Here is a 17,133-nt window from a genome sequence, read left to right on the forward strand (position 1 = left end):
TAAGTTCGGGCTAGTGAGAAATGCAAAACCACTAGCCCACAGGGCTAGTGGTTTCCACCTCCCTCCTTATCGCTCGATCGTGTTTGGTTTTTTCTCTCGGCTGAAATTTCATTTAATAAATTTGATTGTGATGTTTGTCATCGAATATCAACAACGCAATCAGTATATAATAATAATCCACTTGAACTAGGTCTGCAAACTACAGTAACATGCTATCTCTACATCGCCACAGTTACAGCATGCATTGTTTATTTTTGCCCTTTCAAGTTTCTGGCACAGGAAATAAGTTTAATGACATGCGTGTTTTGATTGGTTGGACACGTCACGTGGTAGTTAATCTCGCACATATGTTTTAGGCCAAGAACTTGGAAATCACCAATCGCGACTACAGGTTAATCTCAATCAAGTAAACCCCAGTCATGCTTTGAATTTCAGTTTGTTTTATTTACCTATTGTTTTCTAATTTAACACTTCGCTGACATGTGGTTATCGGCAATCAGGAAAACAATTTACTTTAATGGTAACCGCACATGCAATGACTCTGCTTGGCCTATTACGTGTAGCGGTCTGGATAATGCGTCACAGCTGCCCATACAATATGATACATTTTTTGTTCATTAATTAACAACGGATTAGATGTCACCGTTATATTCTTTTGATATCAGTCTGACACGGGATAATGCCCTGTATTTGAGCAATTGGCATCACCGTTCCTGGCGACATAGTAGGGTCCTAAATGTATAACCCACTACCAAATACACTGAACCATGTATTACCGTGTGTCACACTGTCGTACCTCATTTAAATTTAATTAGTTTGATAGTGGTTTTAGATATCAACCATGAGTTTGCTCAATTATTTTTCCCCGGAGGGAGGGCAAAAGAGAAAACGGAACAATGACAATGGATCACACTTGACAAAAAAACAAATGTACAACACGACAAAAAACTGAAAGTTACAACATGATTTAAGTGTTTGTTTTATTTTACTCTTATACTCGAAAATGTGTTATGTTACAAAAATTATATAAAAATCCAACTATAATTAATCAGAATTTTGGGCTAGTGCTTTATCTTGGTGGGCTAGTGGTTTTCACAAGCCTACTAGCCCTGTGGCTAGCGACTTTTAAAAATATTTGTCATACTCTGTGCTGCTTGGTAGTTTCTTCTGTTTTCCTCTCATTGATGACGTCACGGGTCTAGCTCATCAATTGTCGACAGTTTCCAGAAAACATCGGAGATCGGCGGAAAAAACCCCCCAACCAAGAGTGGCATGCTTAACTTAGTCAATAAGGGGAGCGCGGTAGTTGCGTGTTGTGGATTATGATGGTAAACAATTCATTACACCGTATATATGGTTTGGTGTCCGGTCTCCTTTAATGACACTCTAATCTGCATGTCTCAGGAATTCACTGGTTGTGGTTTTTTAGCAAAGAAAGGTCTGAAAGGAATATTTGTTTGACAATAACTAAGCACATTTTTAACTGTTGCTATTTAGTGTCTTTATTGTGCTGCAATTACAAACTTTCTGCTATTATATGATTTACATGATTTTATTTGGCGTCACTGAAGAACTGAATGTTATCCTTTGATAAAATGCTAAAAAAAAACTAAAAAAAAACAAATCACATCATTACCAAAAATTTTTATGGAAAGGACATTAAGAGAAATTCTACTATTCTGTCAAAATTTAAAAGTCATTACACCTTCTTGAAAATTTCACATATTATAAAGATATCTTTATATTACTGGAATGTCAAAAACAAATCATAGGTCACTGGACAAAATTTTGATCCACGGGCCATAAAGTGAATAGATGTATGAATCACTATGACTTTTCCTTTTTTCCGTGTGTAGTCAAATTAATCATGTTTTATAAATATTAACCATATTTAATTTAAAATATTTCTGTAATGCCACAAAGAGAACATTAGTTGTGTTGCTTAAAGTGACATCCAGCAAACACACAATACATATCTTCACTACTAAAACAGATTTTTAAATGCATTGGAACTAAAAAAAAAAAGTTACTTTTTAAAACATTTACGGACTATTTACTTTATAATTGTATAAAAAGTCATTATACCTTTATAAACTGAAAAGCATACTACAGCTGGGCCTATAACATATATAGATGGACAGTATTTTGTGTATGTTTCAGTGCTAAACCTATACTTAGTTATGTCATGCCACTGTTGTTCTGCTAGTTTACACTGCCAGATATAGTGGCGCTGTGTGCAATAGTGTCATTTCCCATTAAAACTGATTTTTTTTTTTTTTGTATTTGGAATTAAATATGTTTTGTTGTTTGTAATTGTAAGAATTCTTTGTAATTTATTATTTTATTTATTGATGTATAACCATCACAGGTTTAGTATAAAACTGCTATGCTATGTGATTGTATACAATCTGTGACTGTTATACATTGATAATTCAACCCCTGTAATTGTCCACGACAATCAACAATGCCGTGGAGATTGCCACAGAGTTATTCATTCTTCAAGACACTTTTTCTTGCTGTAGACTGTATATGATTTCTGTTTTCCTTGACATGTTTTATGCTGTAGACATTTTCTTAATTGCAGGGTTTGATAATTCATAACAAAAATTTACGGTGACAAACAATTCTTCTATAAATACAAATCGTTATTTCTACATGACCATACATTCTGTATATTCAGACAAACCGCAAAATGCCAACTGTCCTCCCCCTGTGTTGAAGCCCTCAGAGAAGGTGTATCCACTGCTGGAGAGCTACAAGAGCATTGAGGAATACCAGTTGATCATGGCCAATCTCCTGTTCTTGGAGACTTGGGCAATGGTGAGTGTTTCGTTAACCCTTTCAAAATCTCAGTTATTTTTAGTCCCCTATCAGTCCAACCGGAGAGGACTATAAGTTTCATCTTCGTCCTTCTGTCTGTCCGTAAGTCAGGTCCCATATATAGTTTTTCTGCTGGTGTTTTTTTTCACATGAAATTTTGTGTATAGCTTTATCATGTACTGTTACAAATCAAGTTTGACTTTCATGGTAATTTACCCATTTTTGACAGAGTTATCACCCTTGAACATAGCACATAAGAACATTTTTGTTCCGTACTTTTTTTAAATGCCTCAAGATATCCAGTTGAAATTTTGTGTATAGCTTTATCATGTTCTGTTACAGATCAAGTTTGACTTTTATGGTGATTTACCCAGTTTTCACAGAGTAATGGCCCTTGAATTTAGGAGATGCACAAGAAAACAAAATTACAGCAAAATTTTGTTCAGTGCCTCAAGATATCGAGTTGAAATTTTGTTTATAGCTTTATTATGTACTGTTATATATGGCCTGAAATAGTTTGTGTGAATAAATGTGACCAATTTCTCAGCCAAACAAAATATTAAAAAATAATGGCTTATACTGAGCCAGTAATCTGTATTAGGTCATTGGCAGACTTACTTTGAAACCAGTTTTTTTGCCAAATTCAACTTAATTCCAATTTTCGTGAATGAGACCTTTATTCTTGAGTTTTAGATAATGCTAGTGGAATTGTGTAGGCAATATAGCCTTTTATTGTCAGAAATCATCAAAGTACATATGCACAGAGTAACGGGGTATTTTTTAGGTGAGGTGTGCAGCATAGAGCATAAAGAGCACCTCCGGTATTCGGGGAGGGGATGCAACACTTGCAGAGTACATCAATGTATTGAACAGTACACTATCGGTTGCTACTCTCACTTCTGGCTGGGGGTTGGCAGGTCTGACAGGTCCAGATCAACAAAACATACAGATATAAATATATGCAGCAAGGGCAGTGACTTGAATGACTTTGTTAAAAGTTCAATCCTCCTAATTTTGTTACTGTTTATAAAAACATTATTATAATTATTATAATTATGTGTTTTTTGTGTTATTTTTTCATAGGTTTCAAAAGAATGGCGTGAAAAGAAAGATAGGTTAACAACAGGACAAGCCATTTGCTACTCAATGAACAAAGTTCCTAAGCAAGAATTGTTAGATTTTAATTTTGTGGGTATGCTTTTAATGACATTCTGTGAATTTATTTTAGTTAGTTATTTAAAAATGAAAAATGTATTGTTGTGATTGTGGTCCTTGAAATTGTTCCGGCGAGTGATCACCTTCGCGTCCCTCCTCACTTGCCTACAAAGTTTCAGGAGAGTGGGAACTTGATCTTCTTGAAATGAAATGTTTAATACATTTTATGTTAAACTTCATGTGATTGCACGCCTAAAGTCCGAACCAAATTGTTAACAACTACGATAAATTACTCTCCTACCTTTAATTACCATTACATTTCCCCCAAATTTTGTCCAGACACAAGTTGTAAAAAAAACCTGTACAATGACACAGATTCCACATATGAGACTGTAACGAAGTCACCAGTATCGACTTCGCTGAGATTGCATAGGGCAAAATACATGCAGTTTTCTGCCGTCTGCCATTTTGCTTTTTTATGGAATACTTTTCAAGAGGAGTTTTTTGTTTTTTCGTAAGAAATACCTGGAAATTGTGAGTTGAAAAAGTTGTTTTTGGAAAATATTTTAAAATTTGTTCGACAACAATGGTGGAACATCACAATCCTTTTCAGGAATTGATAGCTGATTGTGACAGCTAATTTAATAATGAATTTGACTGTTTTACCAACAACGAAAATCATGAAATATTGGGACATGAATTGTTCATTTTCAAAAAATATTCTGGTCAGAAAAACACAGTTATTGGGAATAATGGACATAAATACTAGACATCTAGCCAGAAATGCTCGTAAGTAAATGCAATATTATAGATTTTTGCCTAATTTTAATCAACCTTAACTGATCTCAAAAATGTTTTTTTTTTCGAAAAACCCACAAAAATAATACTTACCAATTCAAATATGAACATTATTTTATGTATTTATTAAAATATTTATGTGAAAATTTGTGAGTTAAAGTTATAAATTTGTAACCCCTCAACATGATTTTTGTCAAAAAAAATTCCACTGGTCAGAAGGTTTAATTTTAAATTCAGTTAAAAAAATTATTTTTAAATTATTACACTGGTGTATTTTAATAACCTTTTCGTTTTTTGTTTTGAATTGTGGAATTAATTATGTGAACAAAGCACTCATTTTAGATAGCCTGGCATTATTTAAAATATATTTTGGTTTAAATACACATTATACGGAGCTGGACTTAGCCCAGTGGTGAAGTGTATGCATGATGCACGGTCGGTCTAGGATCAATCCCCATCGGTGGACCCATTGGGCTATTTCTCGTTTCAGCCAGTACACCACGACTGGTATATCGAATGCTGTGGTATGTGCTATCCTGTCTGTGGGATGGTGCATATAAAACATCCCTTGCTAATAATGGAAATATGTAGCGGGTTTCTTCTATGACTGAAAAAAAAAGATCATATGTTTGACATCCAATAGCTGATGATTAATAAATCAATGTGCTTTAGTGGTGTCGTTAAACAAAACAAACTTTAAATACACATTATATATATCTCAGTAAATATTTCCCACACATACACAAAAAATCAATGCAAAGATATTGGGGGTGTCATGATGCACTGATGCATTGATCTTTCACAATACTACTGCTGACGATACAATATACGATACCCTTGTTTGTGTATCGATTCCTATTTTGACCATGTATATATTCCTATTTTAATCTATTTACTAACACCAACTCATCAGCTGAGGTGTACTTATTGACACGTTATTTTTGTCATGGAAAGACAGTGAAGTGGGTATATATTATGTAACTGCTTATGTCTATTATGTGATATTTCTACACTAAATGTGTGTTTAAGCAATGTTTTTCTTTTATCATGCTTATTTCTTATTTTGAGATCATTTCGCCCAAGTTTTAGCTTTTTGTTTTACTGGGAAAACAGTGAATCAGGAATTGTGATACATATTATATCATGAACTATGTATCGTAACATGTATCATATCATGAGGTAGGTGTATTGTGACACCCTAAAAAAACCCACTAACAGATCAGACCCTAACCTAGCTGGCAAAATGAATGTTTTCTTCACCGAAAGTCGGCTAAGTCACTGAGTTAATAGCACTGGTGACAATTCAAAGTTGCCGTAATATTTTGGACCACTGACTTGTTTAGTGTCATAGCTCACTTGGCACCTTGTCAGTCCGTGTTTTTACTTTGGTGCCAGACTGTACATCGACACATGTCACACCATTTGCACTGACCAGTGTTCAGTAATGGGTGTATACTACCAAATCAAATCCCATAGACGACAATAGTAACATATGTGGCTAAAACTCCTACCTGCAACGTATCAACCGACATAAACGCCACGGATATAAATACTACCACCCCTCACACTTAAAGTGAATCATAAAAAAGTGGGTGTCAAGCTGCTCGTTTCTGAGTTAACGGGTAGCGTCTATGACTACCCTAGTTCCGCACAAAATTCGAGTACTTTTTTGTACAGGTACCCCATACATGTTTCAAGCACAAGGCTACTTGACACATTGGTACTAGCTGAAATAAAATTGCATTTTTTTTTAACCCAGATAAAACTATTATTTTTTACAACCAACACACTCACATTTATAACCAATCACAGGACTTGTGGTGTTCACTTCTCTATCAAAAGTTCGGTGCACCTCGAACTTTGACCCAGCCGGAAGTTATTTGGTCTAGTACTACCTATAGCCAGAAAATACTAATTATTATTTTCATTTTAACATAACGACACATTATCAACTACCTAACAATATAGTGTTTTTTTAACGAAACATACAATTGTTTTGTTTAAATTTTATTACTGGAATTAGTAGTATTTTATATCAAAATATTACGATTAAAACCGAGTGTATAATTTAGAATTATTCTGAATTAAGGCAAAACATGGCGAAAGGTTACAAAATATACTGCTAAATGTTTACTTCACACACACACACACACACACACACACACACACCCCTATTTGTATCAAACTTCTCCCCTTTCTTCTGCGAAGGGAGAAGTCATTTCTCCTAAATGTTTTTCAATTCTAAATTAAGACCTACAGGTTATAGTATACAGTACTGATGCTTGATATTCCTTCATGTTGTATACAGGTGTTTTGACAAGAGAACAAGTCCAGCGTCGCCAGTACCCCATCGAGGGGGATCTGATTACCATGGACCTTTGGGTGACTTGGCTTCAGAGCTGCAATATAAAGCCTGAAGGCAACAAAGGACCGGTCATGTATGAGCAGATGGGTTGCATTGAGCACAGTAACATTAGACCGATGAAAGATGCCACACCGTTCTTTCAGACATACCCGCAGCTCAGTAAGTAACACTAATACACTCCCATCATATGTGGTCTTGTAGAATAGAAAAAGTACACCCTCGGTGGTGGAAATTTCTAGAGAGGGTGTACTTTTTCTATCCCACAAGACTGCATATGATGGAGACTTTTTCTCCCATCCATTCAATAAATAAATAATTATTTTACATGAACAAACAATTAAAGATGGCTATCATATTTGCCACGTCTGTTTCATGTGTTTTATGTGTTAAATATAATTTAACACTACAATTGAACAAGATAGCTTTTATGATGAAGATTTTAATAACAAAATATCGATCTAAAGCTAACAGGCTTGCATTAATATGATGTCATATATTACCAACGACGCAATACTCCCCATGTTAAATACAGTGACGTCTTAGCCTATACAAGACAGATTTATTCTGTATGGGCTGAAGTTATGGAATAGGTCTGTCTTGCATAGTTAGGGATGAGAGAAATTTTATGAGTGCCTGCTGAATTAATAAACTAAATTATCACATGGGTTTATGACATGGATATCATGGGTAAGTTATAGGATAAATAAAATTATTACATTGACTATATTTTAATATGGCGGGGGAGGGAGGAGAAGGGACTGTGTCAACAAATACCATATACCCTGAACCAGTTTACAGTTTACTTTTAAATTTAGTAATTGAAAAAAAAGTAAGAAAAAATAAGGTTATGGTTGGGGCAAATATTCAGTAGTATTTCATCTGGAATGTGTTGACAATTATCTTCCTTGTGTACCAGTAGAAAGTGTGAAACACATCGGTGACATTATCTTCTCAGACTGGTATGAAATTAATGTTGGTTTTATTTTCAGAACCAAACCGGTGCAGTAAAACTCAATATTTTAAACTGGACATGAAAATTTGTTGCCGAAGCAGAAAGTGCAAACCACAGCCTGAAAAACCAATGCAATATAAGGTACTGTATGTTGTTTTTGTTTTGCAGAAAATCAATATTTTTTATTTTTCATTGTATTTTCTTCATTTAGTTAGCATTCAGTATCATAATTCGCTGATTATTTTATTTCAAGTTTAGAAGTAAAAATTTTACTAGATAATTCCCTTTCCTTATAGATTTTGTGTTGTCCGTCTGTCCCACATATAGTTTTCGTGGCGATTTACCCATTTTTGACAAAGTTATGGCCCTTGAACTGAGGAAATATGAAAAACAAATTCTCTGACATTTTTGGAATGTCTCAAGATACTGAGCTTGAATTTTGTTTCTAGCTTCATCATATACTGTTACAGATCAACTTTATTTCATTTGATTTCAACTTATTTTCGTGCTTATGTCCAATTACGGTTCAAGCACCCTGGGCACACACCTCAGCTATTTGGGCTGTCTGTCCAGGACAGTGAGTTACTTGTTAGTGGTTAGTGAGAGAGAAGAGGATGTAGTGGTCTTACACCTACCATTGAGTTGTTAAATTTTGCTCTGAGTGGGAGGCGGTGCCGGGCTGCGAACCCTGTACCTACCAGCCTTTGTTGTGGCCGGTAGGAGACATCTATTGCTTTAGCAAAACTCTCTGAATGCTTATTTCCTGTTATACCTTACAACACAGCATAGAGTGGTACAGGCATTTATAGCAACAGCTATCCTGTACTTGTATTTGTGATGTAAAATATTTTGTATGTAACTTTTTATTTTACACTTTTCACTTACCAGTTTTGTTACCATGTCATGTACAGAAAGAAATACATTAAAATTGATGACAACATTTTTGGCAGCAGATGCCAATCTGACCAGAATATATTACAATCTAATTAAAATTAGCTCCACTGGTTAATTACTATACCTGTGGATCTAACAGCACCCCATTGGAGCTCATGTCCAACTGACCTTTCATTCGACCAATTAAAACCTTACTTGCAAAATCATGCCAGTGATTTGAAAAGAATTCGAAAACATTTGGGATTATGCCTAGGGTATATGAAATGATTCGGGTGAATTACAAAGTATGCCGGAAACTAATTTCAATATAAAATTTTATATAAAATTTGTTTCAAGACGAAAAAAACCAACATGAGGGGACCATAGGTTTTATCTTCTGCTTTCTGTCTGTCTGTCCCTTTGTTGCACATATCATTTTCCGGATTTGTTTCCACAATGCCTCAATATATTGAGCTGAATTTTTTTTATAGTTTCATCATGTACCGCTACATATCAAGTTTGACTTTCGTGGCGATTTACCCATTTTTGACAGAGTTATAGCCCTTGAACTTAGAAGATGCAAAACAGTGTTGGGCCCGATGGGGGACATGTATCGCTTCATAGCAGTACTCTCCGAATGCTTGTTCTTTCAGGTACTCTGCTCCATTTCGTCAGAAAAGAGAAGATTTGTTGCACTGGCATCTTTACCCCGCAGTCCTCTCAGAAACCACATCCTGGACCCGACTGCGGATGAGGTGTTCTTTCACCGAGTGCCTCCGAATACTTCTCCAAAGGTATACTCTGTTATATACAAGGGTCAAAATAGGAAGTAGAATGTGGCCTGCTGTTGTTTTAAAAAACCCCACCCCAGACCAAACAAAAAGAAGAAATATCTTGCTAATTATGGCATGCTGGAAATAGGGATGAGGCGAGGGTTTGTGATGGTGTGGGAGAAAATAGTAGCTCTAAGATGTATTTAACCTTTAGACTACTGGATTAATTTTGGACAAAAACCACATTGAGTGGGTACAAGTTTATAATTTTTACTCGCATATATTCACTTAAATGTTTTATAAATTCATAAAATAAAGTTCACATTTGAATCGGTAAGCAGTATTTTCGTGGGTTTTTCTAATTTTTATGAAAAAGTCACGTTTACTAACAGGCATTTGTGGCCAGCTGTCCAATATTTATGTCTGTTATGGTTTTTTGACCAGAATAAAAAAAATTATAAAACGAATTTATTTATATCCCAATATAATTAATATTTGGTAATTTTCGTTGGTAAACGATCAAATTTATTATCAAATTATCTGTCACAATCAGCTGTCAATCCCTGAAAATTATCGTGACCTGCTGCCATTGTTGTCAAGCAAAAATACTTGCCAAAAACCACTTTTTGAGCTAAATATTTCAAGGTACATGTGTATTTTCTCGAAGAACAAAAACAAAGCAAAAGCCACCATCTTGTCACGTAATCTGTTTTCTGTATTATATTTCTCTTTCCGATGAGTGCAGTGTGCAAAACGGCGGGAAATATGTACACAGTGTACAGTATGTTGACTAGTGTGATGTCGGGCGAGATATCTCGCCTGCTGTACTCAGAAGGTTAAGAGCAGCATGGAATTAATATAATATATATTATATTACAATTATTGTCTTAAAACTATCTTAAAAGTCCTAAAGTTTCATTTAAAAACTTTAAACTTTCATGTGGGAATAAAATAACCAGGGGCGGGATTTAGCTCAATTGTTTAAGTGCTTGCTTTGCAGAATCGAATCACACTGGATTGGGGGGTTTTCTCGTTCCAACCAGTGCATGGTATGTGCTATCCTGTCTGTGGGAAAGTGCATATAAAAGATTCCTTGCTGCTAATGGAAAAATGTAGTGGGTTACCTCTGACTATGTGTCAGAATTACCAAATGTTTGACATCCAATAGCCGATGATTAATTAATGTGCTCTAGTGGTGTTGTTAAACAAAATGAACTTTAAAATAACAAAGTGGAACTAATATACAAGACAATGATGGGCTAAATAGCAGATGAGATAGTTGTAGATGATTTTATCTCTTAAAAAATTACCTTTTTTAGGGGGAGGGGTGTTGGCAGGTCAATTTATTTTTTTCACCTGCTTGGTCTAAACAATTTACTATTTTTAACTTTTAGCAGGCTGCCATTTTGAGCCACACTTTGGGGGTAAGATTTATCTCTAGTAATGAGTAATAAGTAAACATTGTTTCACCAGGGGCATCAGTATTTTCTGAAATGTTAATAAGTGTTGGAAACCATGTGGCCTAGTGAAATAACTTTGAGGAATGGGGCCTTAGATTACAGTTATCTTCCCATTTGGTTGTCCAAAATCTGGTAATTTGTCTGCGCAAGTAGTCTGCTGTTTGACTGTGATTATTTCATGACAGACAGCTATGAAGTGGCAACTATTTGACTGAAGTGACTGGGGAGAGCATGTAGTTTGTAAACATGTGTAACTTGTTGACATTGAAGACTTGTTTGTGGTAATTCCGGCCCATGCAAAAGTAGTGCTTTTTGTGTAAAATGGGTGTACTCCGGCCAGGTTTAAAGGTTGTGTTTGTTTAAACCAATATGCTGGGAGAAAAAGCTGGACAGCAGGGGTTGTCCTTTTCAGGGTATGTTTCACACAGGCAGGCAAAGGTACACTGAAAAAATCCACGGGCCTGCTGATATTAATAAAAATGTTATAGCCACTAAGGCTATATAGAAACATGTAGCGAAATTAATTGTAGTCTGTGGCCATGGGACAAAATATATCTGCAAATCCAGTGGTGTGATGAATGATGGATAGTTTGTGGTATCATGAAAATGTGTCACGTCCCAGTGGGACGTATATGACTTTCAGGTAATAGTTATATTGTTGCTAGCTTGGACAGATGCTGCATCTTACATGACCTCAGTTTGGGATTCTTATTTTTATTTTTATTTTTTTTATTTTGTCAGCCTTACTTCAATCCATCGCAGTACCATGCTATAGAAGCCATCTGTGCGTCAGTACGAGAGCCCATGGATAAGCCAAAGATATGCATATTGCAGGGACCTCCTGGCACTGGGAAGACCTACACCATCATAGGTCTTATCAGCCAGATTGTAAAGGTGAGTGAGTGCTGTAACTATAACCAGATTGTAAGGGTGAGTGTTTGCTACTATCAACCAGATTGTAAAGGTGAGTGTTTGCTGTAACTATAACCAGATTGTAAGGGTGAGTGTTTGCTACTATCAACCAGATTGTAAAGGTGAGTGAGTGCTGTAACTATAACCAGATTGTAAGGGTGAGTGTTTGCTGTAACTATAACCAGATTGTAAGGGTGAGTGTTTGCTACTATCAACCAGATTGTAAAGGTGATTGTTTGCTGTAACTATAACCAGATTGTAAGGGTGATTGTTTGCTGTAACTATAACCAGATTGTAAGGGTGAGTGTTTGCTGTAACTATAACCAGATTGTAAGGGTGAGTGTTTGCTGTAACTATAACCAGATTGTAAGAGTGAGTGTTTGCTGTAACTATAACCAGATTGTAAGAGTGAGTGTTTGCTACTATCAACCAGATTGTAAGGGTGAGTGTTTGCTGTAACTATAACCAGATTGTAAGAGTGAGTGTTTGCTGTAACTATAACCAGATTGTAAGAGTGAGTGAGTGCTGTAACTATAACCAGATTGTAAGAGTGAGTGTTTGCTGTAACTATAACCAGATTGTAAAGGTGAGTGTTTGCTGTAACTATAACCAGATTGTAAGAGTGAGTGTTTGCTGTAACTATAACCAGATTGTAAGAGTGAGTGTTTGCTGTAACTATAACCAGATTGTAAAGGTGAGTGTTTGCTGTAACTATAACCAGATTGTAAGGGTGAGTGTTTGCTACTATCAACCAGATTGTAAAGGTGAGTGTTTGCTGTAACTATAACCAGATTGTAAGGGTGAGTGTTTGCTACTGTCAACCAGATTGTAAACGTGAGTGTTTGCTGTAACTATAACCAGATTGTAAAGGTGAGTGTTTGCTGTAACTATAACCAGATTGTAAAGGTGAGTGTTTGCTGTAACTATAACCAGATTGTAAAGGTGAGTGTTTGCTGTAACTATAACCAGATTGTAAAGGTGAGTGTTTGCTGTAACTATAACCAGATTGAAAAGGTGAGTGTTTGCTGTAACTATAACCAGATTGTAAGAGTGAGTGTTTGCTACTATCAACCAGATTGTACAGGTGAGTGTTTGCTGTAACTATAACCAGATTGTAAGGGTGAGTGTTTGCTACTATCAACCAGGGCCCGTGCTTATAAAAGTTAAAGTCTAGACTTTAATAAAGTCCAGACTTTAATGTAATGCTATTTGAATGGCGTTGCCATGACGTTAAAGTCTGGACTTTATTAAAGTCTAGACTTTAAGGTTTATAAGCAGGGGGCCAGGGGCCTAATTCACTAAACTCTTGCAACTTTGCGATCTCACAGTGCAATACTAAAAGACTTGCAAAGAGGATGCTTTGTTGTCTAGCAGAGCCTAAGAGACCTTTGTGCATTAGGACCCAGATGGTTAGGGTGAGTGTTTACTACTATATCCAGATTGTATGGGTAAATGTCTTGACCTGGTACTTATAAACCTTTTAAGAGTCTAGACACAAGACTCGAATAAGAGTCTAGACTCAAGACTCGAATAAGAGTCTGAGGCTTTAATGCCGTGGCTACACCATACCACTAATGTATGTTTTACAACACTAGACATACAAGTCTAGACTAAACACAGGCTCTGGTCTTTTCAGCTACATTGTAAGGGTGAGTGTCTGGTCTTACCAACCATTGTAAGAGTGAATGCTAGGTCTTATCAACTAGGTTGTAAAAGTGAGTGTCTGGTCTTCTGAACCAGATTGTAAGCGTGAGTCTGTGGTCTTATCAACCAGATTGTAAAGGTGAGTGTGCTCTTTATCATCCAGATTGTAAGCGTGAGTATCTGGTCTTTATCATCAGATTATATGGGTGAGTTTCTGTCATTTTGAAGACCAAATGTCAGAATTATTAAGACACCTAATAGCTGGTGGTTAAAATTGTTTTGAAGGTGTTTATTAAAGGCATATTGTCACAGACCACTGACTTATTTAATGGTCTAACAAAATATTATCAGCAAAAGTAATTTGATTTGTCCCTAAATGTACTTTATTCAAGCATCTTCATAACCACTATACTCCATTTATTAATGATATTTGGTAAAAATAATTGAATTATGGCAATGGTCCATAATTCAAAAAATAAAATTGTTTCGAAGGTTGACATGGATTTCACTCCATCATGGTTCAGTCAAGGTGATGCGATAGTTAGATTTGGTTTCCAACAATTAATGTAATTTTTATTTATTATTCATTTTTAGAGAAATAAGGTCATTAAATCCGTGACAGTATGCCTTTACATTACCATTCATACCTTGTTGGGTTTTTTTCTATAAAAAAAATTAGTTTTCATGAATGCTTGTATAGGAGACAAGCCGCCCTGTGTGTCTGGTGACTCCATCCAATGGAGCAGCTGATGAGCTCATGAGACGCCTGATCGACTTCAGAAAGAAAATCATTCAAAAAGGAGGTAACAGTATTAGGATTTTCTACAAGAACACCGTACGTGGCTATGTATTATTAGGTATTAGGATAGGTATTATTTCAACATTGGGACCTGATTAAACTGGATCACCTTGAGATCTTAACATTTATGTCCAGTTTAGAGAAAGTTACTATATATCCATGGTTTGCATTTTAGTTACTATTTTATAAATACATTTTTGTCTAAAAAAAAATCAAAAAGCTGAATCCAAAATTTGGAATTCTCCCCCAAAAATGAACCCCTGCAATTAAAACTGTTTCCTTTATTCACTTTGTAAAGAAAGAGTAACTGACAAACTGTACGCACTACTATGATAATATACATTATTTTAAAGAATTTAAATGGGGTATAACCTTGAGAATGTTTTAACATAATAACTTACATGTGCTTGTTTGTTAAAATTGTTTTTGGTGTTGAAACTGTTCTGTGTTGTGGCTAAATATTTTGGTGTCTATTAGGAATTGAAATAGTGTTACATTGTTCCTTGTTGACTCAGTACAGTTGTTTATTTTGGTAGGAGACCTCTACACACTGATTTGTTTCTTACAAAATATTTACAGATAAAAAGAATGCTTTGCGTTTGGTTCGCATTGGAAATAAAGACAGCATCCAGGATGAGGTGAAGGAATTTTGCTTGGATGAACTGGTACGCAAGAATATAAAACGAGGTAAGACTGACTGAACTGAATTTTTGATTACATGCATGGTGTGTTATTCATTAGAAGTACAGGTTCTGGTTTTTGCTATTGTAACTATAATTCGTAAATAACAATCTACCTAATGTAAAAGTTTGTTTTCACAACATTTGCTTTTGCAAGTGTTTTTGAGTAAAGTTGGTTTGATATTAAACATGGTGAACACTATGGCACAAAACGGTACCCGGTGTTACGACCCTGGCAATTAACCACAGCATTCGGCAATGCCATGGAGATTGCAGCAGTGTTTTCAGTTTTCTGCAGCATTTCAATTGCTATTTCAATTTCAATTTCAATTTTCTTTGTCACTTTTGTTTGTTTTTGTTTGTTTGTAGTACTGTCAACTTAAAGTCCCTTCTTATGCCAGGGCTTCTAAATTATGGTAGCCCCACTCCCATGGCTAGTGATACTCAGTGTTGGGCTAGTAAATAACTACTATTGCCATGCCCGACGGCTAGTGAATTTTTTTGTTCAAATGTTGCAGTTAAGTCTATTTTGTAAATATGAATATCCTTCCCACTCCCCAAACCCCCAATGTTAGTGTGTTTAAACTCTATCTCCCTCTTTAGGTAACATATTTGATTATTACTAGTATTTAGTAAAATTGTATTAACTAAGTAAAGTAGGGCTAGTGAATTTTTAATTGTGGCTAGTAAATTTCTAAAATTACTGATCCCATGGCTAGTGGATTTTATTAAAATTCTAGAAGCTCTGCTTAGGCATTAACAGACATCGAAGTAAGCATTGTGTCTGGTAACCCATTTACAGGTTACCACAAAATATAGCCTGGTAACCTATAGGTTACCACAACTATATGAAAGTTAGAATTGAATTCCTGTTACTACTACTTTTCATGCTCGGTGCGCACGGACATCGGTACGAGAAATGAAATCAGGAAGTAAATTTATCTAGTGGGCGCTGCTTAAATGCAGATTGCCGAAATTGCTTGCAATTGCAAAAGTGCACACGAACATTGATGCAATTTCGTACGAGAAAACAAAACGCAGAAGTAAATTCATCTAGTGGACACTGCTTAAACACGGAATGACTATAATTGCTTGCGAACATCGATGTAATTCCTTATGAGAAAATGAAATGCAGAAGTCCGAAATGCATTGCCTGGTTTATGTTTGGAAACGAAACTACTGTTAACGTTGAAATTTTTGTCGAGAACGAAGCACAGTTCTCAACTTTTCTTACATGTGGTAACCTCCTGGTAACCTGAACAACCGTCTGAATTAACCACAAAACTGCTGTAGAAACTAAAATTACTACCATGTTTCTACTAGACATGTTCGAGTACTGGCTTTCTTGGAAGCAAAAGGTCAGACGCACATATGATCCTGTGTATGGTTCTTCTTCGTGTAAACCGTTGTTAAATAAAACATTTCCTTCCTTCCTTCTTCGTGTAAACATCACATTATCTACATAGTATGTATTGCAATGCACTGACCAATTCTAAACCAATTATTTCAGTATAGCCAGTCATAGTAACAATTTTGTGTGCTGGGTAGTTCTAAAATAATTATTGTGAAAGCAGATTTACAATTAATGATTTTAATGTTAGGTTTCCATGATGTTTTTCTGATGTATTAATTTAGAACAACTGATACGAGATCAGTCCACAGAACCAGAAAGTGTCGCCTTTCGTGTAAAACAACTCCAACAGAGGATTGCCGAGTGCAGAAAACACCATCTAGTGTTTCAGAACCAGAATGAGACAACCAAGGTTAGTTGCAAAGAGAGTAAAAGGTTAACTTCATAGTAAAGATAAAACCAGACCAAAAACATGTTTTCAAGTTACAGTCACATATCAGAAGATGATATTACATATGTTGTCATTTCCAGTAAAATCTAGTTCAATTTTA

The 17,133-nt window shown here is 35.5% G+C and overlaps 1 protein-coding gene across 1 annotated transcript in view; it reads left to right on the forward strand.

The window, feature by feature from the left end:
- Nucleotides 1–17,133, forward strand: part of LOC121370716 — a 49,927-nt gene that overhangs the window by 14,371 nt on the left and 18,423 nt on the right. The window contains exons 6-14 of the mRNA XM_041496129.1: nucleotides 2,681–2,820; nucleotides 3,904–4,012; nucleotides 7,082–7,297; nucleotides 8,128–8,231; nucleotides 9,617–9,757; nucleotides 11,938–12,090; nucleotides 14,453–14,555; nucleotides 15,131–15,238; nucleotides 16,867–16,994. Of these exons, the coding sequence (XP_041352063.1) occupies nucleotides 2,681–2,820; nucleotides 3,904–4,012; nucleotides 7,082–7,297; nucleotides 8,128–8,231; nucleotides 9,617–9,757; nucleotides 11,938–12,090; nucleotides 14,453–14,555; nucleotides 15,131–15,238; nucleotides 16,867–16,994 (1,202 nt within the window). The remainder of the gene's footprint in view (nucleotides 1–2,680; nucleotides 2,821–3,903; nucleotides 4,013–7,081; nucleotides 7,298–8,127; nucleotides 8,232–9,616; nucleotides 9,758–11,937; nucleotides 12,091–14,452; nucleotides 14,556–15,130; nucleotides 15,239–16,866; nucleotides 16,995–17,133) is intronic.

The sequence above is a fragment of the Gigantopelta aegis genome, chromosome 4 (assembly GCF_016097555.1).
Source record: "Gigantopelta aegis isolate Gae_Host chromosome 4, Gae_host_genome, whole genome shotgun sequence".
Taxonomy (NCBI): Eukaryota; Metazoa; Mollusca; class Gastropoda; order Neomphalida; family Peltospiridae; genus Gigantopelta; species Gigantopelta aegis.